Source organism: Amblyomma maculatum, chromosome 2 (assembly GCF_055883805.1).
Source record: "Amblyomma maculatum isolate TAMU_Amacu chromosome 2, ASM5588380v1, whole genome shotgun sequence".
NCBI classification, from domain to species: domain Eukaryota; kingdom Metazoa; phylum Arthropoda; class Arachnida; order Ixodida; family Ixodidae; genus Amblyomma; species Amblyomma maculatum.
In genome coordinates this window covers 211,434,378-211,461,176 of record NC_139345.1, presented here as the reverse complement: position 1 = coordinate 211,461,176, position 26,799 = coordinate 211,434,378, and the positions used below count along the sequence as shown (strand labels likewise).

General features: G+C 46.0%; 2 protein-coding genes and 1 non-coding gene across 3 annotated transcripts in view; 2 read left to right on the top strand and 1 right to left on the bottom strand.

The window, feature by feature from the left end:
• Positions 1-7,658: 7,658 nt before the first annotated feature.
• On the top strand, positions 7,659-7,731 carry TRNAS-AGA (transfer RNA serine (anticodon AGA)). The gene has a single exon. It is a non-coding gene; the product is annotated as a tRNA-Ser (tRNA).
• Positions 7,732-18,492: 10,761 nt separating this feature from the next.
• The window catches only part of LOC146201218 (uncharacterized), a 41,960-nt gene continuing 33,653 nt past the window's right edge, over positions 18,493-26,799 (top strand). The window contains exon 1 of the mRNA XM_084595688.1: positions 18,493-19,023. Coding sequence (XP_084451814.1) covers positions 18,517-19,023 — 507 coding nt within the window. The 5' untranslated portion in view covers positions 18,493-18,516. The remainder of the gene's footprint in view (positions 19,024-26,799) is intronic.
• LOC146201219 (uncharacterized) lies at positions 20,189-25,674 on the bottom strand. The gene is made up of 4 exons (XM_084595689.1): positions 25,431-25,674; positions 23,728-23,816; positions 20,624-20,843; positions 20,189-20,371 (listed from the first exon to the last, which is right to left on the bottom strand). Exons 1-4 carry the CDS (start codon positions 25,582-25,584, stop codon positions 20,289-20,291), a joined length of 546 nt encoding a protein of 181 aa, XP_084451815.1. The 5' UTR covers positions 25,585-25,674; the 3' UTR covers positions 20,189-20,288.

Here is a 26,799-nt window from a genome sequence, read left to right as displayed (position 1 = left end):
GGAAGAGTATGGGAGAGGCCTTCGCCCTGCCATGGCTGCTGTCCGGTTAACGATGATGAGACACGCACGTTGTGATGGCAGCCGCAAAACCTTATTACAGTGACACCCCAAGTTACGTCAGCAGGGGCTCTACAAAAAGGAAGCCCCTGCATGAGCGCAGTCTGAAAGCAGCCGGGCGGCTGCCCAATAAAGTACTTAGCAGCCTTTATACTGCTTCTTGCAACCCGCGAACACCACAAATGGCGACGAGGATGGCGGACGCAAGGCAAGATTCAGGGATGAAGCGCTGAAGTTTAAAAACCCAAGCACCAAAGCACCGCTCTGATGAGCAGAACTGAACACAAACTGCATCTACGACAAAAAGCGACGAATCTTCGGTGATGGCAGGCTCCAGTCAGATTCGTCAAGTAGAAGCCTTCGACGAAACTGTGATTGACTGGCTATCTGACGAAGAACGCTTCATTTCTTTTTTTTTTGCGGTGAACAAAGTTCCTGAAAACCTCAAGGTGCATGGTTTGTCTAGCGTCATGGGACCAAAGTCGTACAGCCTTCTGACGTCTTTGACCGCGCCAGATAAGCCATCGGAAAAGACGCTCGACCAACTAACAGGAATCGCTCCGCAAGCACTTAAGCCCGGGAGTTTCGGTGATAGGAGAGCGCGCAAAATTTCATGCCCACTGAACACAATGTTATCTTTGAGATATCTACAATCAGTCTTGGCAAGATGTCCGACCGGTCTTGAAGGCATCCTAAGTGAATCTTCAGACATCTTGTGAACGTTTGAAAAAGTCTTGCCAAGACAACCTTGCAATGTATTTCCCGATTCCTTTCAGCCATTTTGTAAATGTCTCCTAGCTGGGCTAACGCTCCAACTATTTAACCTACAAAATGTTTTTCAAGACTATTTCGTAGCTCACTCAGAGACAACAGGCGCACCCATGGGTGCGCCTGTGTTTCTTTTTCCCGTCCGATATCCTTTCAAGAGCTACAACAAAAGGACCCCCCGTTTTTCCCCGGAGGAGTGGGGAATCGTCGAAAGTTGGGAGCATCTTATCTTCTTACAAAAAGCGGTGCCTTCCCCCCTTCACCTCCCCTCCCCACACACACGTATACAGACACCCCTTGGTCGTCCCGTCTTTTGTCTCCTACGCGAGCTTGACCGTGAAGGGAGCAAGGCCGAACTCAGAACAGGAGCGGACGGACAAGTGTGTACGCTGCAAAACAGGGAGAAAGGGGAGGTGAGGGAGGAGTGGTGGTGAGGCGAGAAGCGAAGCAGTTGCTTTTTAGTTTTGTTGCTTTTATTCTCAACACAGCGTCACGTGTTCGTAGTTGCTTGAGCCTGCCTGCGTTCCCTGCGACTCTGCGAGTCCGAGCGAGAAGACGACGACGGCGATTGCGGCACGAGTCAGCGTTCGTGCTCTTTGTCGCTGGTACTCATCTGTGTTTTCAGAAAAGTTCGGTTGCTCTCAGCGATTATTTCATCGAGTGCGCTCATCGATGCCTCACTCTAAAACGACTTCGTGAAAGTGTGAACTTCGGAATGAAACAGCGGATGGCTGGTGGTCGCGGTGGTGGTGTTCCAACTGATTCTTGGCGCCAAATTTCAGCCGCGCATGTAAGTGACGTTTTACATTTCGTCTTACGTGTTTTTCTCTACTATTTAACTTGGCCTGAACATGTTTTGTTATTGCTGACGTCCGCGACGCTACTTCTTAATGCTGTTATTCTGTGAAACGGCCTCTGAGCACGACGTCTTTGATCCCAACCTGAGCATACCATGCGCCTAGGCCTGGATCTACTGCTTGAACTGACTCCGCCGTGTTACGTTTCTCCACCGAGAAGTGGGACAGCTGACGCGGCCACCGCATAGCAACAGGCAGAACCGCGAGCGGATCGGCCATTTCGACGCCGTTCATCGGCCGCGCAACGCTTCCTCCCGCCGACAAGTCTCAGCGTGTTCCTGCCACGCGCCAAATGTGTGTGCGTGCGTGTGTGGGGGCAAACGCCGGCCAAGCCTGGAGCTCGTGAGAGAGGGCGCCGCTCTCGCCCGTCTGCAGGAGGTGGAGGAGATGAGTTCGGACCATCTGCGATTGAGTCATTCGTCGTGAACCAACATGTTTGGCTCTCCCTTTCCTGTGAGGGTTTACCCTTTCCCTGTGAACGGGAAAACCTATAAAAAGCAGCGGCCGACTCCGCTGGGACAGAGACTACTTTGACGCGCCGTTGGCACGAGGGGCCGCGCACCGCAGCGGTACGCTACCCCGGCACTCGCGACTCCCAAAGGTAACAATTGGTGAACAGCGGTGGGACGACGACGACCAAGCCGTAACCGTGGTTGGAGGGACGAGCCAGGCGATACCGTCGTCCAACAACTGGTGAACAGCGGAGAGACGAGGACGACCAAGCAGTGACCGTGGTCGGTGAAACGAGCCAGGCCTGATCGAGGTGCAACATCTGGTGGGAAGAGCGGAGATGTCCGAGGCGTGACCCGTGAATCAAAGCAGCTCAGCGGAAAGGCGGGAGCAGTGCAACGAGCCCTGTGTGATGACTGGTTGCCTGCAGCGGAACGACTGCGTTGGATTCTTGGCTGCGAGGTTTGGTGAGTGCGGGACTTTCTTCTACTGAGTTTTGCCAGGCTTTTGTTAAGTAGAGAACAGAGCTGGTAATTGTGTTGTCGTTGTTGCTGGGTTAAGTGCAGCAAGGCAATAGTGGGCAGTAGAGAAGGCAGCATTCGGAACAACCATGGGTTTGGATCTGAAGTCGTTGCGCAAACCGAATTTGCTGGAGCTTGCGGAGGAGTTGGGTCTGAATTTGTCAACTCAGAAACTCAGAATTTGACAAACTCAGAAAACCAGAAGTGTTAAAGGCTATTCTTGCGTTGGAAGCTGAAGATGACGAGCTTTTGGAATGCCTTGAGATCATTGACGAACGTCAAGAGGAACGCGAACGTAGAGAACGTCACGAGAAAGAGATTCGTGAACGCAGAGAACGTCACGAGAAAGAGGATCGTGAGCGTAGGGAACGTCACGAGAAAGAGGACGCCCGCGTAAGCAAACTGATACAGCTGGAGATTTCAGCACATGGAATGAGCGTGGAAAAGATTAAAGCTTTTAATGCCATTCATTGTAGCAGTTCAATACCGCGAGACGGTCCGCCACCGTTCCTCATCGCCGAGGATATGGCAAAGTATTTGGCAGACTTCGAAAGTGTCTGCAGAAGTAAACGTTCCGAGCGAGATAGTTGGGCGCAGATGTTGGTAGCTCTTCTCTCCGCTGAAGCGTCGGAAGAAATCAAGCGATTGGTTGGCGACCGCTTAAAAAATTATGATGAACTAAAAGAGTCATTGCTGATACGATATCAGATAACGCCTCATGATCTTCGGAAAAGATATGAGAGCGAGAAAAAGTGTTACAAGTCGTACTTTGATTTGGCGTATCAGTTGAAAGACGCTGTAAGCGAATGGCTAGACAGTGCGGAAGTTCCGGAGCAAATCGAACTTGCACCGGAGTGTGAGAAACAGCTTGGGGAAGCGGCCGAGCAAGGTGACCGCAGTAGCGAGCCGACCGAGCCTCAAACAGAAGAGTATCCTGTTACCTTGGTCGAGCCACTAGCTGAGACTGTTAGCACATGCTTAATCGGCGAGAAGTCCGAAGTGACGCCGTTAAGCGAGGTGAAGTGCATGCCGACCCAAGTAGCTGCAGGAGATACAGTTCCATCAAATGAGAGTGGGGAACTGGCAATAACTGAACCGCCTCTCGAGTCGAAAGCAGAAGCTTGTGTAGAGCGCGACGGAGCTGGAAACGAGCTAGGAGAGGAGAAACTTTCAGTCTCCGAAATCGACTGTGTTGTAGAGCAGGGCGCGCAGAAAAGCGAATTGCCAATCAGGGAAGCTGCACAACCCGCGAGTTGTGATCAGCCAGGGCAGACCGACGAGGAGTGCGCGTCCGCTGTAGAGAGCGAGACTTGCGAAGGCGACAGCGAACGACCAGAGCAGAGTCAAAATAGTTCGTGCTCCGAAACCACGCTAGGTTGTATTCGCGAAGGCAACCCCAGTGCGAACGCGGACGTAGCACACATGACCCTCACGCTATCCGAAGCGCCCCAGCTGCCGAATGAGCTTGATCGTGCGCCGGTTAGCGCTGAGCGATGCGGCTCATCGGAGGACCCGTGTAACGTGAGTGGCGAGCCAGAGGAAATGCCTAGCTTGAGGGCTGGCATAAGCGGTTGTTCGGATTTGACTGAAAGTGAGTCATGCGATGCAGCCGCGGCGCCGCCAGAGGAAATGCCTAGCTTGAGGGCTGGCGTGAGCAGTTGTCGTTCGGACTTGACGGAAAGTGAGTCATGCGCTGCTGGCTGCGATGCAGACGCTGCACCGCACTTTGACCGCTTCGACGACACCGGTGTCCTACTAGCTCCGGTTACCGCTAGCTTGCCAGAGCTCGCGCCGAAAGAAAGTGGAACTAGAGTATTCAAGTGCTGCCACCGCAAAACGCGGAAAGGCAGACGCGAGAAAGAATGCTGCCATCGTAAGGAGAGCAAACGATTGCAGAAAGAAAGCGGAAGGCTAGTATTCCCGTGCTGCCGACGAAAAACGCGAAAGGGCAGGCGCGATAAAGAATGCTGCCATCGTAAGGAGAGGACACTCAAACGATTGCGAAAAGAAAGCAAAACGCCTGTGTTTCAGTGCTGCCGTAGAAAAAAACAGAAAGGCAGGCGCGAGAAAGAAGCGAGAAAGTTGAAGCTATCGCGAAAGAGAAAGCGATTATCCCAAAGGCACAAATGCGCCCGTGCAAAGAAAATGCGTGATTGGTGCGCCACACGTAAGGAGAGGGATAGATTGTTTAGAAAAATGAGCGACTCATGCTCATGTGTTTCTTCGCACAGAAACAGGAACGTAAGGTTGTTCCGTGAAACGGACAGCCGAAGCTTTAGTGAAAAAGGTGATCTCAACGGTAACGCCGATGGCTTAAGTCGGAGCCCATGACGTGAGAAGAAGCCTGTATTCACTAGTTTGTGTTTTTCTTCCTGGCATAGGATTTTGAACATTTGTATTGTATTATCTTTGTTTGAAGTGCTGTTTTGAAAATGCGATTTTCAAATTTGTGGACGCGTTCCAAGTGCTGCTGAGCTGCCCTTTAATGTAGATGGGGGCATAAGTGGGAAATAGTCTGGCATAACTTAGTGAAGATTGTGCCGTGCTTGCTGGCTGAACGGTTGAGTCTAGCGTGGTTGTGACGTTGTGGGTTGCCAGAAATCTCTCCTGAAGACAAGTTGCAGAGTGCCTTGGAAACCCGGACTTGCCAAGGAATTCTTCAGGCTGACTGGCTCAAGAGAAACAGAGTCGGATGATCCCGGCTAGCAGCAACATCCCGATCCCTCCGGACAGCGGATGCAGTCCCCTGCCCTTCGGGATCTCCCTTCCCCGGCGGGGCAGTCTGTTACGTTTCTCCACCGAGAAGTGGGACAGCTGACGCGGCCACCGCATAGCAACAGGCAGAACCTCGAGCGGATCGGCCATTTCGACGCCGTTCATCGGCCGCGCAACGCTTCCTCCCGCCGACAAGTCTCAGCGTGTTCCTGCCACGCGCCAAATGTGTGTGCGTGCGTGTGTGTGGGCAAACGCCGGCCAAGCCTGGAGCTCGTGAGAGAGGGCGCCGCCCTCGCCCGTCTGCAGGAGGTGGAGGAGATGAGTTCGGACCATCTGCGATTGAGTCATTCGTCGTGAACCAACATGTTTGGCTCTCCCTTTCCTGTGAGGGTTTACCCTTTCCCTGTGAACGGGAAAACCTATAAAAAGCAGCGGCCGACTCCGCTGGGACAGAGACTACTTTGACGCGCCGTTGGCACGACGCTAGACACCAGCTGTGTGAGAGTGTCTGTAATCTCTCCGGGTCAGCTTCACTGCCCGTTTCTTCCTGATGTTACATTAAAGGTTGTTTCGTTAAAAGACGCCTCGTCTTTGCTGGCACCTTTGATGCCGTCCGCCGTCCACGGAGCCGCCAGGCCAACGCTACCGAGGGGCCGCGCGCCGCAGCGGTACGCTACCCCGGCACTCGCGACTCCCAAACGTAACAGCCGCCACCCAGGTGTGCCGTGCTATGTGACTCCCGCGCTGCCCTCAGCCGCCTTCGAACCACCGGCCGGGGAACTCCGCTGCTATGTCAGATTCGCGCGCGTCTCAAGCACTTGGCGGAGCGTGGCTGCGCTATACTGGCACAGTGGATCCCCGGGCACTGCGGCATATAGAGGGCAACGAACGTGCCGACGAGCTCGCGACCGCAGAACATGAACTCCTTCCTAGCGACGAGCAACTCGCTTTGGAGGTTGTGCGTGCGGTAATCGACAATCACCTCCGGACGCAGCATCCCGACCCACGCATCGCAAGAGGTGAGCGCATTCACAGTGTCAGCGGCCGCTCGCTGACTCGGCTGCAACGCGCAATGATCCTCCGTGCACGCATTGGATGTGTGTGGCCTGGGGAACGACGGATGCGCCACGGACTTGCCACTAGTGACGTGTGTGACGGCTGTGGCACGGTAGAAACTCTCGAACATCTTCTACTGCGCTGCACCGCGCTAGCCGAACCACGACGTGAGTTGCTGGCGGCTTACAGAGCCCAGAGGGTAATCCCAGCGTATAGCTGTGCTCTTGTGGCCGCCGGGCAGTGCGCGCGTCCGCGAGCGAGCTCACGTGAGCCTGTGTGAGTACATCGAACAGGCGGGCTTGATGACCCGCCTATTTCACCTCGCCAGATAGTGCGTGCTGTGACTGAACGCTCCACGTGTGCTATTCCACAATAACGGCCGATCGCCCACGACAGCCGTCAGTGTTTTGTACAGTGGGCCAGTGCGTGCGTTGTGAACAGTTGCCATGGACGCAGAGCTATTGCGGAGGCCCGCCCGATGTGCCGAGTGCTCAGTGACTTAAGACATTTGCGGGTGGGCCTCAAGCAAACTACTGTATACTGTACCATAGTGTATATATTTCTTTTATTTTTACCTACCCTTTTCTTTATCCCTATCACTCGCCTCTTTGATTTCTTCTACCTTCTCTTCTCTATCCCTTTACTTCCGCCGCCCCAGTTCAGGTGCTTCAGATATAAGATAGCAGATACCGGGGCTGGCAAACATCTTTTCTTTCCTTTTGTACATACAATAAATAACCACTACAACAACAACAACAACGCGAGTAGACTGCGGTCAGGGCGCGCGCGCGCGCAAGCAGCTTTCAACAACGCGAGCGCCCGCTAAGCGAGTTGCTCCCGCGTGCAGAGACAGCAAATACACGAAAGTCTACAGGCGAGCTATACACTCTGCCCGACCGATTACATGGCGTTGGCCGGAGATGGCGCTGTTCACTGGCGCCCGCAGCGCCACCTTGCGATGCTTGGGTCCCCTATAACGAGAACCTCATTTCCCCTTCATTTAACTGCTTGTACCCTACGGGGTCCATGGTTCTGGCAGTCTTCAAGCCATAGGTAGCGTAAGAGGGTTCTAGCACAGCTTTCGCCCTCGCTCTTTATCACGTTCTACGTGACGCTGGCGGTAACACAGGACGTTCCACGTCCACCGCTATGATTGAGGGCGGCGCTGGTGAACACTCTCAAGGTTCGTATACAGACAACATTAATACCCAAGAAAGTAGCAGGTGGGACAGCGGCCGATGTAGCTCAGTTGGAAGAGCACCGGACGAGATATTCGGAGGTCGTGGGTTCGGTCCCCACCATCGGCACTTTGTTTTTTCTTCTACTTTGTGTTTATCTTTCCCCTAAACAGATTAAATTACTAATTTATGTGATTACCAAAGTAAACATTAAAAAAAAAGGTTCAATCCCCAATTCTTTCCTTGACCTCGCCGACTGTTGGCTTCTTCCTCCATATATATATATATATATATATATATATATATATATATATATATATATATGTAGTGACGTATCCATAAGCTAAGTAAAATCTTGTATAATTTCACAGCTTAATTCCAAACATCAACGTTTACGCGCAAGATGCTGTAAAATTATTTGCTTTTTGCCACTAAAAAACTGCATGTGTGTGGGCGCGTGTGTGTGCAAATAACTCATGCGCAGGTACTCAATATATTTGAGGCCCCGCATAAGGTCAGTACTCTTGCACGTTTTCATTGTAGTGAGGAAGCAAACTCACAATCCCTGCAGCGCGCTGCGAAGAAGCAGACTCGCGACTCGAAGTCCCTGCGTCGCTTCGAATACCAGCTCTAAACCCGCCAGACCACCGGAGGAAAGAGAACGAAAGCAAAAGACTGCGAACGCACAAAATCTGCGCCCCGGGGGAGGAAAATTCTGTTTACTGCTTGAAGCCATGGGGGCGGGGAGAAGACTGTGTTGGAAGAGGAGCCATGGCGTGGACAAAGCTACACTCTAAAAAAAAAGAGTGTAAAAGGAGGGTAACTTCGGGATTTATGCTATCTGAAACCGCATGGCTTAAATATACCCTGCGCAATCACCCGCACGGAAGAAGTTAGTCTCTCTCGCATGACTTTACACCATTTCGTCCCTGCAGCTCAAGCAAAAAAAAGTTTCCCGCTTGTTTCTTCTTCTTTTTTTTTTTTTTTTATGATGGTAACCGGTTTCAAGCTGGGTGCGGCTTTCCTTTCCTTTCAAGAGCTTTCCTTTCAAGAGCTACCACAAAAGGACCCCCGTTTTTCCCCGGAGGCGGTGGGGAATCGTCGAAAGCTGGGAGCATCTTATCTTCTTACAAAAAGCGGTGCCTCCCCCCTTCACCTCCCCCCCCCCCCCCCCGACACCCCTGTCCCGTCTTTTGACTCCTACGCGAGCTTGACCGTGGAGGGAGCAAGGCCGAACTCAGAACAAGGGCGGACAGACAAGTGTGTACGCTGCAAAACAGGGAGAAAGGGGAGGTGAGGGGGGAGTGGTGGTGAGGCGAGAAGCGAAGCAGTTGCTTTTTAGTTTTGTTGCTTTTATTCTCAACGCAGCGTCACGTGTTCGTAGTTGCTTGAGCCTGCCTGCGTTCCCTGCGACTCTGCGAGTCCGAGAAGACGACGACGGCGATTGCCGCACGAGTCAGCGTTCGTGCTCTTTGTCGTTGGTACTCATCTGTGTTTTTAGAAAAGTTCGGTTGCTCTCAGCGATTATTTCATCGAGTGCGCTCATCGATGCCTCACTATGAAACGACTTCGTGAAAGTGAACTTCGGAATGAAACGGCGGATGGCTGGTCGTCGCGGTGGTGGTGTTCCAACGGATCCTTGGCGCCAAATTTCAGCCGCGCATGTAAGTGACGTTTTACATTTCGTTTTACGTGTTTTTCTGTGCTATTTAACTTGGCCTGACCATGTTTTGTTATTGCTTACGTCCGCGACGCTGCTTGTTTGTCTGTGAAACGGCCTCTGAGCACGACGTCTTGGATCCCAACCTGAGCATACTACTCCCTCAGTTCAGACTGGAGGAGCGGCGCATCCCAAAATTTTCAGATGGTCACGACCTTTTTGCGGGATGTTAATGGTGCATTTTTAGTCGTCTACGACGCTCACAAGCATATCCCGCGGTCGAAAGTATGCGTCGACGAGCGCATTCCCGCAGTCCCGGTGATACGCATTGACGTGTTTGCATGCCGCATTATTTTTGCTCGCTGCCTACAATCGATTTTGATCGTCTGTTGTTGCTGCTTTACGGGAACGTTGCCATAAATGCGGGAGAGCATGCAGGGTGATGGGTTAAGTTTACGGTTCTTTTGCCAGCAACCTGTACGTTCGAAGGCAGCGCGCTTGATATCCTAAAGTCACGCTTTGAGCTGATGGCGTCGAGACCAGAGGTGGGACCGAGCCGATTCGTGTACATGTATACTGTCGCAGTGACGCAATGTGTAGGAAAGACATTTCTCACGCTTTTTTTTTTTTCGCTGCAGGCTCAAGTCCTTCGTCTCGTCTGCGCAAGAACGTAGACTGTCGTTTCTTCAAAGAATTTGAAACTGGTCTCTGCTATCCGTGCTGGTAAGTCCAAAGCATTGTTTCCGTCCAGAAAGAGGCGTTTAAATTGACACGCGCACTTTTGTGGCACATATTGCTGATCACTGACACCTGCCTCAATGTATACTGCTTGGGATTCTCGTCGGAGAATATTTATGTCGCGTGCCATGTGTGTGTCTCCTTGCGTGTTGCCATTTTCGCTCATGCCGTGCAATATGGTGCACGCCCAGACAGTGACTTATCAATTGAGTTTCATTGTGTTTGAGGGCGTGTGCGAGTAAATAGTGTTATATTTAACTTGCTGATCACTTATGTTAAGAACTGATAATAAATATTGGACTCGATCAAATCACTTAACAAGTGAAAAATCTGGGTTAGCTGGTGATCAGATGTCTTCAGCATTGAAGCAAACCATGTGTCACCCCTTCTCTGCTTTAAGACTGTCTCTCTTTTTGTAATCGGTACATAAAAAGACCAGCGCAAAAAAAATAATTACGGGGACAAAGGAACAAAAAATGACAGGACGGGCACTGAAATACGTTTTGTGTTCCTTTGTACCTGTTTTCTTCTTTTTTCTTTTTTTTCGCTGGTCTTTTAGGGTGTAAGTATGAAGCAACTGGCCCAAACAGCTATTTTGATTAAATGTGCTAATTTTCGTTAGCGAGCTAAGGAAAATTTTTATATCACTAATATTTTTCATTTGGGGATTTGCTATAGTTTCTACTCAGCTATTTCCATTCTGAACTTTTCAGCCTCCTGACCCATAGAAAGGAGGCTATGCCTGACCAATAACAACACATTCTTTTCCTTCTGTAGTTTCTGTTGTCAGACATTGTGTTATACTCATTACTACAATTCACTGGTACTGAGACATTCCCTCATTGAAGTTAATGTGTATTGTCATTGTGCTAGCAGTTTGTCATAAATCTGCTATTCTAGTTTATTTAAGCAGTTATTTCGACTGTAAAGAGGTGGCAGATATTGTTACAGATATATCTAGGAACAGGAGTTATAGCTTTTAAGCTCATTGTCAAAATATTTGAGTCATTGTTTTGGCATGTGTGGTGCCATTACTTTTTGTGCTATAGTTATGTATGTACTAGTTACGAGTATCATGCTAATGTTATGAATGATACCTTTGCTGCAGCGTACCTGCCAGTAGGAGGAATACGGTGTAGAAGTGCTGTTACTCCTGCTTCTAAAGATCAACCTGCTTTCTTCAGCGCTGGACGACTACTTATGGCAAGATTTATGTGGTATGTATTTTTCGACATAGCTGTGGCATTGTGGTCTGTTCATTGTTGCTTTATGTCTATCAAAGAGCATATTTTTCTATGCTGAGGAGCAATAGCCCTGGCATTACATTGATTTTGGAACCATTCAGTGCTATTGAGCAAGTTAGCAAGGGAGGAATTTTTTCAGTATGTAATCGATCTTCTTCTTTTTATTGAGTGAGCTGTTAATGTATGCCTCTTTTCTTTTTTTCTTCAAAACCTAATATTTAAATTGTTTGCACTTGGTTCTCAGCAGTAAGGTTATGTTCTCTGATGGGTGTAATTTTCAACAACTCACATGCTCTTATGTTGCTAGGTATGTCCACAATAGAATGAAACTAAAAATGAAGTACTGCAGGTGATATGTAATGGACGGTATTTTAGCACTTTCAGCTTTATTCTTTCTTTTGTGTTCTTTATATTGTTTTGTGCCATTTGTACTCAGCATATTTTCCTTGTGTTCCACCACTACATTTAACACACACATATATATATATATATATATATATATATATATATATATATATATATATATATATATATATATATATATATATATATATATATATATATATATATATATATATATATATATATATATATATATATATATATATATATATATGCCCCCACCCCTTATGTCATGTCTATGGGCCTATAAAGGGAGAATGAATGAAATGAAATTTGCAGTACAATTAGAACTGGATTGTGCAGCACAGTGGACATGTCTGTGGTAGAGGATAATGGTTGAATGGCTAATCAACCAAAATTGACTTAACTTTTGCATTTTAATTTTAGGGGACAGTATTATATACCAGAAATGAGGGTCCCCAATATTATAGGTGAGCCCAGTTCTTAAATTTTCTGAAAGAGCAATGTAGTTCAGAATATTGAACAAGGAAAGGCATATTTGAAAACTATTGTCTTGCTTTCCCACATTGCATGTAAAAAATGTTGCTGCACTTGGTATTGTTGCCAGAATCATGTTAGCTTCTTCTGCATCATCAAAAACACAAAATATGTCTATATTATCTGAATAAGAAATGTCAGCAACACCCTTTTTTAGTTATGTAATGTGGAAAAACCAACTTACAAAGCTTTTAAAGGAATATTTTTGATGCTCATTATGTTAGACCACATAGATGATTAGGAGGGTTTTAGGCCTAGGCTCACTCATTAATAGCCTTCAATTTTGCAGTTTTCATATTGCCTTTTATAAACAAAAAGAATAGATAATTAAGTCTAATCCTGAAGCTGTACCAGGTACCCAAAGTCCACATTGCTGCACAACCCACCGGCAGAGACTGCACGGGTGTTTGCAATCTGTAAAGGTAAAGAACATAATCTTCGAGAAATTTGTTGTAAACACTTTTTAATAATCATTCTTGTATAATATTGGTCAGCATTTACAATTTCATTAGTTAGGCATCTAAAGAGATAAGCAGTTGACAGTTCTGGCAAATTGCAGTTTATGAGAAGTTTTATTCCTGCTGCATGTGCTGCGAGCATTACATGAAGCAGCAATACATAGCATCTCAAGCTTTGTGGTTTGTTCAAGGAATTATAGGGGTATTGAAGTGTATTGTTTTTTGCCTCCTGAGCAAGATAATGTAGTTTTGAAGTGAAACGGCAGTCTCGAGAAGTTTTTGGCATCGGCATAAGCTGATGTGTGGTGTGAAACTAGCAATGAACTTATGTAAAAGTTGCATTTTATTGCCATGCTTTACATAATTCTGCATCTGTGACATCACTGCAGTAATGCACATGTGCAGAAGGTGCTTTGGATGTGCCTTGCTATCATTGCTCTTTTAGCATGAAATGTTCCATCTTTCAGAAGTGGTATCCCGCATTTTATAAGGCATAGCCTCTGTGGTATATTCATGCCTTTTTCCAGGAATGTAAACTGCACTAAAGGCAGAAACAATAGAATGGCCTTAGACATACCACTGCAGAAGCAAGCTCTGCAGGAACAAGCTTCATTCATTATATTCATGAGAAATGACAACGAATGCAAGAACAAAAGAACCTCCTCCATCCCTCCCCCCCAAAAAAAAAAGAAAAAAAAAGAAAAAGAGATTTGCAGTTGTCACTTGTGATGGATGATCAGATGACTAAAGACAGTGTAGTCTCAGGAAAACATTAACACTATAGGCAACATAAGATAATGTCATGAAGGACCAGAGACAGTGTTTTCTAGGAGGGTGAGACCATAGTGACTAGAAACAAGACCACTGGTATGGTCAGGTGTGAAAGCAAACTATAATGTTTGGGTGTTGGAGTGGAAACCAGCAAACAACAAAGGTGAAAGTGAAGGTGATAAAACAAAGTTTAACATAAAAAGCTAATGATAAAAAAAAGGAGAACTGCACATATGAACGAGTAGAGGGAGGGGTTTTTTAAATCACATCTTTTGCCTTTATTAGGCTAGCTTCTATTTTATCAATATGTTTTCATTCATATTTCTTTAAATGACCCTCTGGGTAGTCCAACATCAGTGATGCCTATGGCTTGACCCTGCTCCTAACAAGAATATGTCTCATTGTATATTGTGTCTTATTGAGCATATTGTCAATTTTTTCTGAGATTGCAATGTGCTAGTTGTCTATGTGTGTGTTAGTGGCACAGGTAAAGCTCAGATTTGGAGAATTTTCATGGGATCTTATCCTGCACAATCCACCAAATGTCACCAACACACGTAGCAAGCAGCACAACAACCGAGCTGGCCCTTTTTAATCAAGCGAAAACTCGAGAGAGAGACGAGGATGACGCTTAGCCACGTGCCAAGCCATTCGGCCACTTGGTGGCGCCAGAAGATGGTCAGCGGTGTGGCAATATATTGTGTGAGTTCACAATTCTCATTATATAAACACTTGGAAGCCTGTACTGGTGTACTATTTCCATCTGTCTTCCTTTTTACTTGCCCTTTGTACAGTGTTATTTTTATATGTGAATTAATTACTCCATAAGCATGTTTTGTGAGACTTTCTTCGTGAGTAACCGATTACAAGTTCTCTTTTCTATGCAGGTCAAATACGTGGTACATCCCTGCCCTGACTGTGCGGAGAAGATTATCCGGTCCCTTGCTGCAACTTCGGTGTATAATGAGGTGAAATAAACACCATGGTATGTTATCTTAACCGATTGTTCTGTAAATTCTTTTTGTTCACTCTGCAACATAACTTACGGCTTGAACACAACATGACACAGCCTACCTCACCTGAAACATTGCTCACTGTCACACTCCAGACGACACAAAGATATTGCAATGTTTCAACATAATCTTTCCTTCCAGAAAATCTTGAAATGTATTGGTTAGCTTTATTCCTGCTTCCAGTGACCAAGTTTACGATGCAGATTGGTAATAGTACTCTTGTGTGGATAGCATATATATACCACAAGATGATGCTTAGATACCCTATGTAATATGGTATTACTTTAAACTGCTTGGAGGGCAACGTTATCCTTCTCCTGGTGGTATAAGCTTGCGTCATAAAAGTGCAAAACTTTGCCCTCTTTGTCGTAATATAAATTTATACTCTAAAATGGTAACTTTGCACCTGTACATACAGGATAAGTTTATGTTGTCAACGTGCGAACTTGCACCTTTGATGCAAGGGTATGCTTATGCCATCGACAGACTAAAACATAGGCCTTTATGAAAGGTACAACGTTATGCCTAGGTAGAATACAGTGACACTGCTTGTGAAGGTGCAAGTTTATGCTACCAGAAGCGTAATGTTACACTACATGCAATGGTATAAATACTTAGTCTTCCAAGACACAGCGTAACCTTACCCCAAAAAGGTGTTAGCTCAGCGACAAGCAGTTTACCCCCCAAAAAGACTAAGATCACACCTTTTTTTTTTAGTGTGTAACTGCCGCGAGCGCTTCCTCTTACAAGCAAAAAAAAAAAGAAAGACTCCGCGAGATACGCGTACGTGACGTATAGGCTACGTCACCCAGGTGTCACGTGATTGCGCATCGTCGACCTGCAAAAACATTCTTCCCAGCGACACACCCAGCGTCAAAAAGCTAATTCCAGCACGTAGTATGTAATTCCAGCAATATAGTATGCACGTTTTGTCCATCGAGCCAGAAACACATCATCTTTGCACCTGAAACGCATGACGAGAGATGCGCGCGGGAAGGGAAGCCAGGGATCGAGTGAACAATTCGTCTTCCCGTTCCTCCTCTTTTTAGTCTTTTTCGAGCCAGGACTAAACATTAATCCTCCAAATTTGCACACGGCACGCTTTGCTCCTCTCACGAAGTAACGGCCCGATTTGAGGACCAAAGTGAGTGTTACTTCCCATTTCAGCCAGTTTTTTTCTTCGGGGATATACTTGGAGCGTTCTTCGTGTTCAATATCGCTATTCACCTGACGCCCTTTTATTATGGAGCTTTCGCAGTGGTAAATGAGTTTCAAATAATGAAAGAAATTTCTTCATTAGGGTTGGAATTTCTGTACAGGTTACATATTTAAGACATAAGCGCTATTGGATAAAGCACCTTGGCTGCTATAGGAAACAAAAAGAATTTCACCCCTAGTTTTCAAGCAATTGATTTAATCTTTCGTGTGGCTTTGTATATATTGCGTTTCATACAACAACTTCCACAACTTAAATTTTTTCTTTTGATGATTAGGAAAGGTGAGCCTGAACTCTACACTTGGATTAACCATGGCATCATGAAACTGTTTGATTGCATTTGCTGAAGGGTTTTGAAGAGCAACTGCTGGTTCATTATAGTTACACCTGACTACCATGAGTAAACAAATAACTTAGCAGGTAATTAGAATGGCAAGATGTATAGTCCTAAATAATTTACATTAGTGCCTATCACGCGTATATAAGAAATTATGTGCTGAATACATTTTTGACCTACATACAAATTTCTGAAAACGTACTGTCGTACTCAATATGCGCTACGACGCAGAGTAGCTAACTCCTTGGCACACACACCGGCTATAACCTTGCTAAAAATTTATTTATTCGGTTGATGAAATGAAGAAAATTTTTACAAGTTACATGCTCTATCCAAATGCTCACTGATTTATTATTACGCGGATGCCACAATTGATTAACTCGGGTTGCGTTGCAACTCTTATTGAGCGCGGCATTATTCAGTTCACTTTGCTGAATAGAAAGCAGCCAATTTGCGATGAGATCTAACAGTCTTCTTTACTGAACAAAAGTCAAGTGCATGTAACTCTACCTGGAGGTTTTGAGTTTGCATCCCTGTGCTTTGCGCTGATATTTGAGGCTTGCAGCGTTTTTGTGCAAAGTTCAACACAAAATGGCGCGACAAACACGAACGATCCCAGGAAATCGACGGACACGATGAAACAGACGTCATGGTCGAAATTTCCGGAGTCCTCCGTCTCTCATAGGGTCAGTTGCTTTGGGACGTTAAACCCCACAAACCAACCAAACCACCAAGAAGGCTGCCACCGCTGATTTCGCAGGCAGCAGCACGCCGGTCTCGCCCGACGCGGCGCAAAAGGCAGCTATAATGCGGTACGTCAAGTACGGATCACGGGTTGTGTGACGTAACCAAATAGCAGCGAATGAATACGCCATATCGCTGCGCGCATTTTCTTTGTTTTTTAGGACTCCTGCTCTGTTCTCGCACGGCCGCTTCCATCGAGCAGCCGTGGTTCTCCTTTTCCCGCTACACCGAGGCGTCATTTATTCTGTTGGCCTCGTGCTCCATCAAAGAAGAGGATGGCCGCTAAAATGAGGGATATTTTTTACAGATACATGGTCGAGCAAGCGCAGCTCACGACCAGCTGAAGGTCAACTGCTAGCCCGTGCTTATACCTTGGCTCGAGGTGGCGTAATTGAAATTAAGCGTCCAGAGATAAATTCGAACAAAATGGTACTGAGCAACTTGCTTTCTTATTTTAACTAAGACCACCTCACTATACGCAATAAATGAGTACGCCTTCAAAAGTAGTTTTCGTACATTATTCATTTATTTATTATCTGTTTTTTCTTTTAACACGGGTACCTCTTTTACATATTTTATAAGCCTCTGCATTCTCGACAATTTAGCAAAATAGCTGAAGCTACTGCTATTATAACACAACATTTGACAAAGAAACTGAAAATTCCATCTTTTTGTGTATACCTCCTTGTGCGAGTTATGTGTAAATAAACATACAACAAATTCATCTTGAATCTACCAGCGCGAAAGACCAAGGTGCGAAAGAAAGCGAGATCACGCCTTTCGCGTTGGTATACATCCATTATAACACCTTATCAACTCGCTGAAATGTTTATTCAATTCTTCAAAACAAAATTAGTTTGTTGTGTTAAATATTAGATTGCAATGTGTTTTATTTGCACGGAAATATTTCTATTCATTTGTAAAAAAACTTTTTCGTGTTTTTTTTTTCGCTAAAAACAAGGTGAGATGATGTTATTTGAATTAACGCGATTAGAGTTTTGAAAGACACCTAAGATGGTGAGTGAGTGAATTGAATTAAGACTGCACGGAATAACCCATCATTTTGCTTATTCATCGCGCGTAGGTATTAAGGCGTACACAGCGAAACAACGAACGCAATAAAGCTATTAGTATAATGACAGTCGTGCAGGCTTAGTATGTTTAATTTGGCGATTTTGAAAACAGCTTGAAAACGTATTCTCCACCTGGTCAGCTCGCCCAGAACAAAGTTTAAATTCTCAAGACGTGGAAGCCACGGAATGTTTACGAGGAAATAGACGTCTCGGAACCGCGTTCAGAGAGGAGGCTTCGGGGGTTTTTGTTTGTAGTTCGTAACTCTCGCTACAAACAAAACTAAACAAATTTAGTTGGTGGCGCAGTACAGCTACAGTGTTCCTGTGAGTAATTGGACTCTTGCACAAATATAAAGTCCGGATTTCTTCTCGCCCTCGGGGAGGCGTAACCAGGGAAACCTACTCAGGAGTCAACCTGTAGCGGGCTCTCTCTGATCGCACTCGACCCTCCCCAGGGTAAGCGCGAGCCTTCTATTGGTGGGGAGCGCAGCGAGTGGGCAGCCCTCAGGGAGAGCAGCCCTCGGCGGCTGCTCCGCCCCCCAGCGGAAGAGTGCGCGTCGTTGCACCGTGCCACCCGGAGCGTGAAGAGCATCGGAGCGGCGGCAGGATATTGGAGAGCGGCGTCAGCGTTCCCCTCGCCGCGGTCCGGAGGCCGGCGCCGTGTGAAAGTAGCCGTGCGCAAATTGGAGGCCCCCCCAGCAGCGTTTTGTCTTAGCTCTGTTTCGCTGCGGCCGGCGAGGCCCGCCAAGGTGGGGCCTTAATGGCGTCCGCTCGACTTCACCCCGGCGCGGCGCCGTTCGCCGCACCTGACGGAGGCGGCGGAGCGGCAACGGCGGCCGCGGCGGCTGCTGCATTCCTCGACCTGTCGAGCCACGTGGAGTTCGCCTCGTACCACGACCTGCGGCTGTCGGAGTTACGCGCCACGGGGGCGCACGGATTCGGAGGCCCCTTGGCGTACCCGTTCGAGGCTGGCAGCGGCGGTCCGCCGCCCGACGCCTTCTCGCAGCTCGCCTGGGAAGGCCTGGCACCTCCTGGTGCCTACCAGTCGCCCTTCTTCGGCATTCACCCGGGTGGCGCTGCGCCACCCGCGTCTCGATTTCCCGCCATGACGGTGCAGGGCAAGCGGTCGCCCAGTGGCGCGCAGCCGGCCGGCAAGAGCAAGCCTCGGCGTCGCGTGGCCACCGTGGCTCAACGCAGGGCGGCCAACATCCGCGAGCGGCGTCGCATGTTCAACCTGAACAGCGCTTTTGACAAGCTGCGCAAAAAGGTGCGTACTGCATTACTTATGTAAGAGGCTTGGAGTTTGTTGAGTCAGAAACACATTGCGCCCACTGTTATCCACAGACGTTAAAGCTTGATCTGCCCTATAAAACGGGCTGTCTCTGCTTAAAACCGCTGTTTTTGTTTTTTATAATCTTCCCCCGAGAGATTTCGCGGGTGTTTGATTTCATTTTACGCCAAGAGTGCGCACCGACGTCCACGCATTCGCAATAACGGAGAGTGATAGAGGCTAAACGCAAATTCATCCGTGGGCTGTCAGTACATGTTAAACATAGACGGGGGAGGGGGGTTGAACTTATCCCGGAGCCCTATCCATCTTTCTCTCTCTGTCTTCTTTCAATACCGCTTTCCTCTCTTCCCTTACGGCGTGCTTCGGGCGTCCACCGAATAGTGACAGATACCGTGTCTTTGCTTTCCTCTTAACCAATTTACATTATTTATGGCGCACACCAGTCGGGTTCGTTCGATCACGGGTGCTATAGAATTGTGTACGACTGGTTAGCACTTGAGCGCGATTGAATATCTCAAAAAATTAGAGGGTCTCTTAGACGTCTCTTAAGAGGAGAATGGCTAAAGCGTACGTATACCCTTCTTATCCTGTAATTTGCCTTCCATCGTTAGCATCTTGTCGGCATTCATTGCAGTTCTACATATACTTATAATTGGTTTACAGGAAAGGAAAGGCGCAGTATCTATCACACTTTCTCCGGCAAGTGTGAATTCGGATGATATACCATCGCTCTTGTCGCGTGGCGTTGTTTAACACGCGTTCAAGGGTGGAATTGCAGATGGCAAGAACGCATCCTGCCTCGGCCAATCAAAATGCCGCAAAAGCGGGACACACTTTGTCAAAGACAGCATGCATCCCTTATAAAAATGGGAACATCCTTTGAGTTCAATGTGAACTCAAAAATGTCAGAAGGAAGCAACTTCCTCTGAACTGAGAATTGGCTACTGATTTTGAATTCACAGTGAATTAACTTTCTCTGACCATCCTGTGAATTTCCTTTGAGCTCCCAGGGAACAGACCGTTGTCAGTTTGAGTTGAGCTCACAGGCAGTGGCCAATTATTGGTTCAAAGGAAGTTCGAAGGAATGATGACTATGGGATATTTGGTGGATGTTCGAAGGAAGTAGGTTCAGACTGAAACATTTGTTTGTATGAGCTTATATTTATTTGAATAGATGTACTTCCTCTGTTTAGGCCTTGCAATTAGGCCTGCTTTCGAAGACCCTGCGACAAAAAATTGGATCACTGTCCACAATCCCAGTGCAAACTTGCGCAACTGCCGGTGACCACCTTGGCTAGTACTCCATTGAGCAAGCAGGTGTAGGCTGCAAAAAGAAAAAAAAAAAAAAAACATTAGAAGCATGACTGCAATGAACAAGCTAGAGTCCATCCAGCCTTCCTTAGCTTTTGTAAATTAAATATACAGAGCACGGACAGTGTGAGCGCCATGCAGCACCACAGCATTATGCATTAAGGCAAGCATTATGTCCCTGACCATCACTGAAAAGTCAGCTGTTTGGACAATATTTCAGAATGCTCTTGCATCACATGCACAGGCTATGAGCTCGAGGACTTACAGATAACAGCATCCAATTTTGGGCAGCCCAGTGCCTTTTTTGGAGCTTGTTCCTTGCGGGCATTGCAGACACGGCCATAGAGTGAGCTTTCTTCCAGTTCTTCGGGTGAGAACACAACCCGCACCAAGTTACACGCAAACTTCGTTGCTTGATTGCCCGCACTGAGTTTCATGCGGTCAATCAACTGCTGATTTACCATAATATTGCTGCCAATGTGCACCTGCAAGAACAAAAAGCAAATATTAGTACTATGACCAGTATTGTAACATACAACAATATTCCTTGATATGCAATAAGAAAATGAAGGGGCTTTACAAACAACAAAAAACTTAGACCAGCTTAAGAACATTCAAAGAAACCCCAAAATGCATAATTAAGGTCATTTGTTTGCAAGTAAAAATACACATTCAAGAAGCCGTACTTTAACATGTACAACAATGAAGGCATACGAAAACTATTGGATGTTTTTGACACCTTCCCGAGCGGTGTTTTGATCTAATTTTGAATCAGGCCAAACATCTTTTAACATTTTTATTAGTGTAACCTGACAATTGTGTAATATGTATTTAAAGTAGCTAGCCAAAAAGAGGGCACATAATGCCCAGCAAAGGATTGAGCTCTAATAGTGCATTGCTATAGCAGAAGAAAAAACAAGAAATAAGATATTTTTTAACGACCTAATTTATGCTTGCATTTCAACAATAAAAAAAAAAAAGTCAGATTTTAAGTCAGAAAATAAAGGGATTTACTCATCATTACATTGCAAAGGCCATTAAAAGCCAGTTTAGACAGAGCACAGTGCCCACATTGTCACCTCCTGTTTAAAAATACTAACATCCTTTTCGTACATCAGAAGCTCAACCAATTAAAAAAACTGCCAATGAAGGTTTAGCAAAAGCATGCACTCCCTGCTCTGTATGTGCTACTTTGAGGCAACATTTAGTTTCCAGCTTGGACAGGTAGCTTTCATAATTTAACCCCTCAAGCGCTTTGGACAAGCAGCTCGTCCTTGCAAAGATGCCCTCAAGCCATTTTGGACGAGTGCTTGTCCTTGCAGGATAGATCCTCACACTGAGAGTTTTAGGTGAGTACAGCGCTCCTCTGTGGCTTAGGTCATGCGCCATTTGACAGGTGGCACCACTGACCCGTGAACTGCTTTTTGTTCTACCGCTTGAAAGCCTTTTAAGCAGCCTTAATGAGAAAAATGGTGCCTGGTAGAGGCAACGCATGCACTGTTGGCCCGTCATCGCGGGAAAGAAGCTTTTCTTTGTTGCCATCCTCGCCATCCGAAGATGGCTCAGACACCAATTTTTGCATTGTTATGGGAAGTGAAGACGACAGTGATGACATGAGTAGTTCTTCCGACGAAGATGATGACAGCTCACACGATACTATTGCGAGTTCTGTGTCAGTGGATGAAAATTGACAACATTCCGATGAAACCCCCTGGGCTTCCATTCTTGGTCGTCCCTTGTAAAACATTTCCAGTTACCTCGCTATATGTTACTCGACTAGATTGCTGCTTATTGGCGGGCAGTTGATTTTTCACGTAATGAGCAATAAACTTCACTGCGCTCATTTGACTTAGTTTCTGGTTCAAATATTTTTGTCTCGGATACCTCCTTTTTTATTACACTACCAATAGAAACCAGCAGTAAAAATAAAAACTAAAGGGACACTTAAGCTCCGCCTTTAAGGGTATAATGCGACCAGTGTAGGCTACCACCCAACATATAAAGCCCTGCTTTAACCAAGCTGTATCAACATGTCTGCGTAGCCTAGGTGTAGCAAGCCTGACTCAGCATTGAAGAGCACTGGAATGTTGATTCGTATTTCACCTTCCCACCTCAAATGAACGACCGGAGTTAGCAGCTCCTCCTAACTTTTGGATATCATGTGGTCTCGTTAAGCCACACAAATCATCGAAGAATGTGTGTTCGGCCATGCCACTTGCCAGCGCCATGCTCTTGATGTTTCACTCACAACACAGACAACAAATTTTCATGTAATGGGGCCTTTAACGATATCGTAATTTTAAGCAATTTTAGCTAGAAATCTCGAAATAATAGTGCTCAAGGGGTTAAAGTGAAATTGAACTATTGTTGGATCAGCTTAAGAAGCCACAACTCCTTCTCAAAGGAGACCCTCCTGGCAATACCATGGTGGTTAATTGCCTTTGAATTGCCAGAGTGACATTGCAGGTGGCTGTCAGGTGCAAGTGGATTATATGCACATTAGCTTGAATACCATGATGACTGGCACAAGTCGGTAAAATGACTGATTAGAGGAGCACCAGCTGCGTCATTCGAGTTGTAGTGCAAAAAGATGGCCTTCCGAGATCGATAACCTAAGAAATTGCTGAATATTAAACAAGCTAATGGAAATCTCTTTTCTGATGAAAAGGGCTTTGCTATAGCCCAAGCGAAGTATGCTCAACAGGAAGCGTAAACAAAAGTAACCTTGCACTTCCGATCACTACAGCTTTCACAAAAACTCTTCCAAATCAATATACACACGAATGAAGTAACAGTCACTAAAATGAAAGGAAGCAGTTGGGATTTTTTTTTCATGGTTGTTTTGACGAATTTAAGAAAATAGCACTGTCTGTCTTTTGTCGTTTCTATCAAATTGACATTCATTTAAAAATATCATTATGCTACTAATTATGCAATTTGTGAGCCCAGCCTCATAAACAGCATCCCAGCCAGGGCAGCCGCTTTTCAGCGGAGCCGAAACGCAAGGTGCCCGTGTGCTCTGTGTTGTCGGTGCACGGTAAAGTACCCCAGGTGGTCGAAATTTCCAGAGCCTTGCACTACAGTATCTCTCATAGCCTGAGTCGCTTTGGACATTAAACCCCAAGAGCCAACCAATCATAAAGAGCATTGCTTCTTGCCTATCTCTGAATTCAGTGACTGCTGACTTCATTCACATGGATAATGAGCTCCTCGTTTCCCTATCCCTGCACACTTCTCAATGGAAGTGCATGACTTGTGGCAGTGCTATCATAAAGCTAGAACCAAGTTCTTGTGTGACCCTTAAAAAAGTTTAATCGAGAAAGGCAGTAATGAGCACAACCATGCAGACACTAGACTAAAGCAACTAACCTGAGCCTCGGTTGGCAGCACAACTGCTTGTGTTGTACACGCAGCATTATTAACGGATTCCGTCAGCTGATTGACCAGCTCAGCAACATCTGAAAAAAAACAAAAAAGGAAAGCTGGAACAAAACATACTATTTCATCACTAGCAGCAGCAGCCCATGTAACATTCACCGCAGGAGAAAAGCCTTTTCTTTGCCCTTGACTGCATGACCAACCCTTTTCTGTCACCAAATGCGCCATTCAAAATTTAGCTGCTAGACACTGGCATCACTCACACACTCAAGGCACCCTATCAGCGGTACATAATCTAGGGGATGCTGATAGCAATTGATGAAGCCAATGCTGACATCCCACTTCTGATCTCTTTGTTCGCTGTGGAAATGCCTGGATTGAATTAACTGCGGAGGACGTTGTAACTACAGTGCAACTGACGGGTGCTGCTATTGCTTAGAATGAATTCATGGGTGTGAATGATGATGCCGAGATAGCTGTGAGTGCTTTATTAGAAGTTAGTCAGATCACATCCCTGAAACAGTTTGTCGGTAGCAAGGGCCTTGAAGAGGTCAGCATGCAATATACATGTATGGCGGCAGCAATACGCCATACATTTGGACAAAGGCTGACACTCGAGTGTGTAGCTGATACTCGATAGCCCATGCTTCACCTATCTCGTGTCTGTCTTTCGTGTCGACATTTGCTAACATGGTGCAGTGACCGAGTTAAGTTAGGCAGATTGCTGAGCCAGGTGCCGAGCTTGGACAAGCATAAATTTCCTGTTGTGAAAAAAAAAAAGCACCACCTAAGTGACCAAAATGGCACAGGAAAATGAAGCGCATGCCATAAGGATTCCAAGGTCCAAGACAGGACGAGGCCACATATGATAATTTCATACAAATTTAGATTTTTTGCTGTCCCTCCTGCGCTCATTCTAGATGCACCTCATCATTTGCAGGAGACTCTGAGGTTAAAATTTGAGGGAATCAAGGGTTCCATTCAGATACGCCATCCACAGTAATGCAAGAGCACCACAGACTTGCCGCAGCCATCTGGCCACAACTTATACCCCGTGAATGTGTTTGAACCTAATGCAGCTCTCCGGGTTCACTGGAGCGTTGTTGTCACCGACCACTCCAGAACAGAAAGGAACCCAAACCCGCGCCCGTTTTTCGGCCTCGGCTTGAGCAGCACAAATCAGCACAGGTGCTCACCTTGAGTGGCATTTGTTTACCATGCATTTTCATGCAGCTATCACATACGACAACAGGCTCAATCTCAGATGCATGCCGATCCCAAGCAATGACATGTGACACGCAAGTCACTGTAACACAAACAAAGCATGCTTGCAGAGCAGGAGTGGCAGCAGTTCATCTGCTACGTGCACTGCAAGCATGGTGGTTGGTGGCGTCATGCAGCAGCGCCACGGTGTAGCTGAGCACTACTGTACACCACCTATAATATGTCGCAAAGACAACTACAGGAGGAACACCAATCCTAATCCTCAGTGTAGGGGGAACCTTATTGCAGCAACATAATCTTACTGGTGCTTTTACTAGGACGTGCTACAGACCAAGAGGTCTTATTCATTTAAGAGTTAGAACTTGAATTTGTTATGCTTTATGTAGCATCTGGTGACACAGCAAATAATTTCAGTCTCATGGCAATGGAGATCAGCATTCCAATGGCTTCAGAAAAAAGCGATCACATACCAAGCATCTGACGTGCTTCATCTCTTGCGGCCTTATATTTCTTCGGTCTTTTTTTTTGCAGACCCCACTTCATCCTCAAGCTCCAGGACTCTCTTTTTTGCATCTGTTGGCTTAGACATTTTGTCACAGCTGCAGCTTTCCTGCAAAACGACATGTGGCAAGGTCTATTCACTAAATTGTATTTGCACTCAAATGCATCATACAAAAATTATTCAGTATAACGCATTGTGCAGATATCTGGTTCCACACATGAGATTAGCAAAATAGTGACCAAATGAAGACCACTGACAAGAGAAACGTAGCATAGACACTGTTTAGAGTTCAAAGCAACACTTCTTAAGGAGGAACATTAGCCCTTGAGCAAACCTTGGCACATAAAAGGACATGCATTCAAGGCTTTCGCCTTAATATAATAAGCGCGATCCCGGCAGAACACAGGAAGCAGAACAAGACAAGTGAAACAACTATACTCTATGCTCAAGGTGGAGGCGCTACAAAGTAAAAGAAAATAAATAAATTACACATTTAAGGGTGCTCCTGCATAATACACCCACCAGATCATCCTTCTAGCGCCCTAATTTTGATGTATACAACCTTCATTTTTGCATAAAAGGGTTCTTTCCGTGATTTTATGTAGGGTGAAGAAAGGGGGCTAAAAGCATACTCAGAAGTGGGTATACGTATTGCATTTCAGTACTTACATACAAAAACACAAGAATAAACGAGCCCGGAGCCGCGGGTAGAGAACCGCCAGTGATCATCAGTTTTCTCAAAGTGCAGCTCTAAAGTGAAGATTTGTATAAATTGCCCACTGAATATAATGTTCGTAGCACACACTTTCCAAGATGTCTCGTCATAATGAGCCCTCCCAACACACCATCTTACGTACCTATACAGTTAACAAACTACGTCAATCATCTTTCACTTTATTAACTTCCCTCATTCGTACGATATTTGCATATATTCAGGTAAGTTGCAGTTATTCTTTCATCAATATAATAAGAGATATTATTGTTTTGACTGAGGCCTTTGCGTCTAAAGAGGTTCTCGCATTTGCTGATTACATTTACATTTTGTTTCGGTTCTGCTAAGCAAGCAGGCGCTAAAGAACGTCTTTCAACAATCGCTATTTTATTCATATGTAAACCAAAGCATAAAAGATGGAAATAGGGGAGAAAATTCCGGCAGAGACACCCCAGCTAAAACATCTGACAGACACACATACGATCACGAAATAATTTGGAAACCTGGCATCTGGAAAGAAAACATGGCCATATTTAATTAGTGCTGCTTTCATACCGCCCTTAATGGAATCACGCTGCAGCAGATATAAAACTATCTCAAGAAATAGTTTATATGCCAGAAAAAA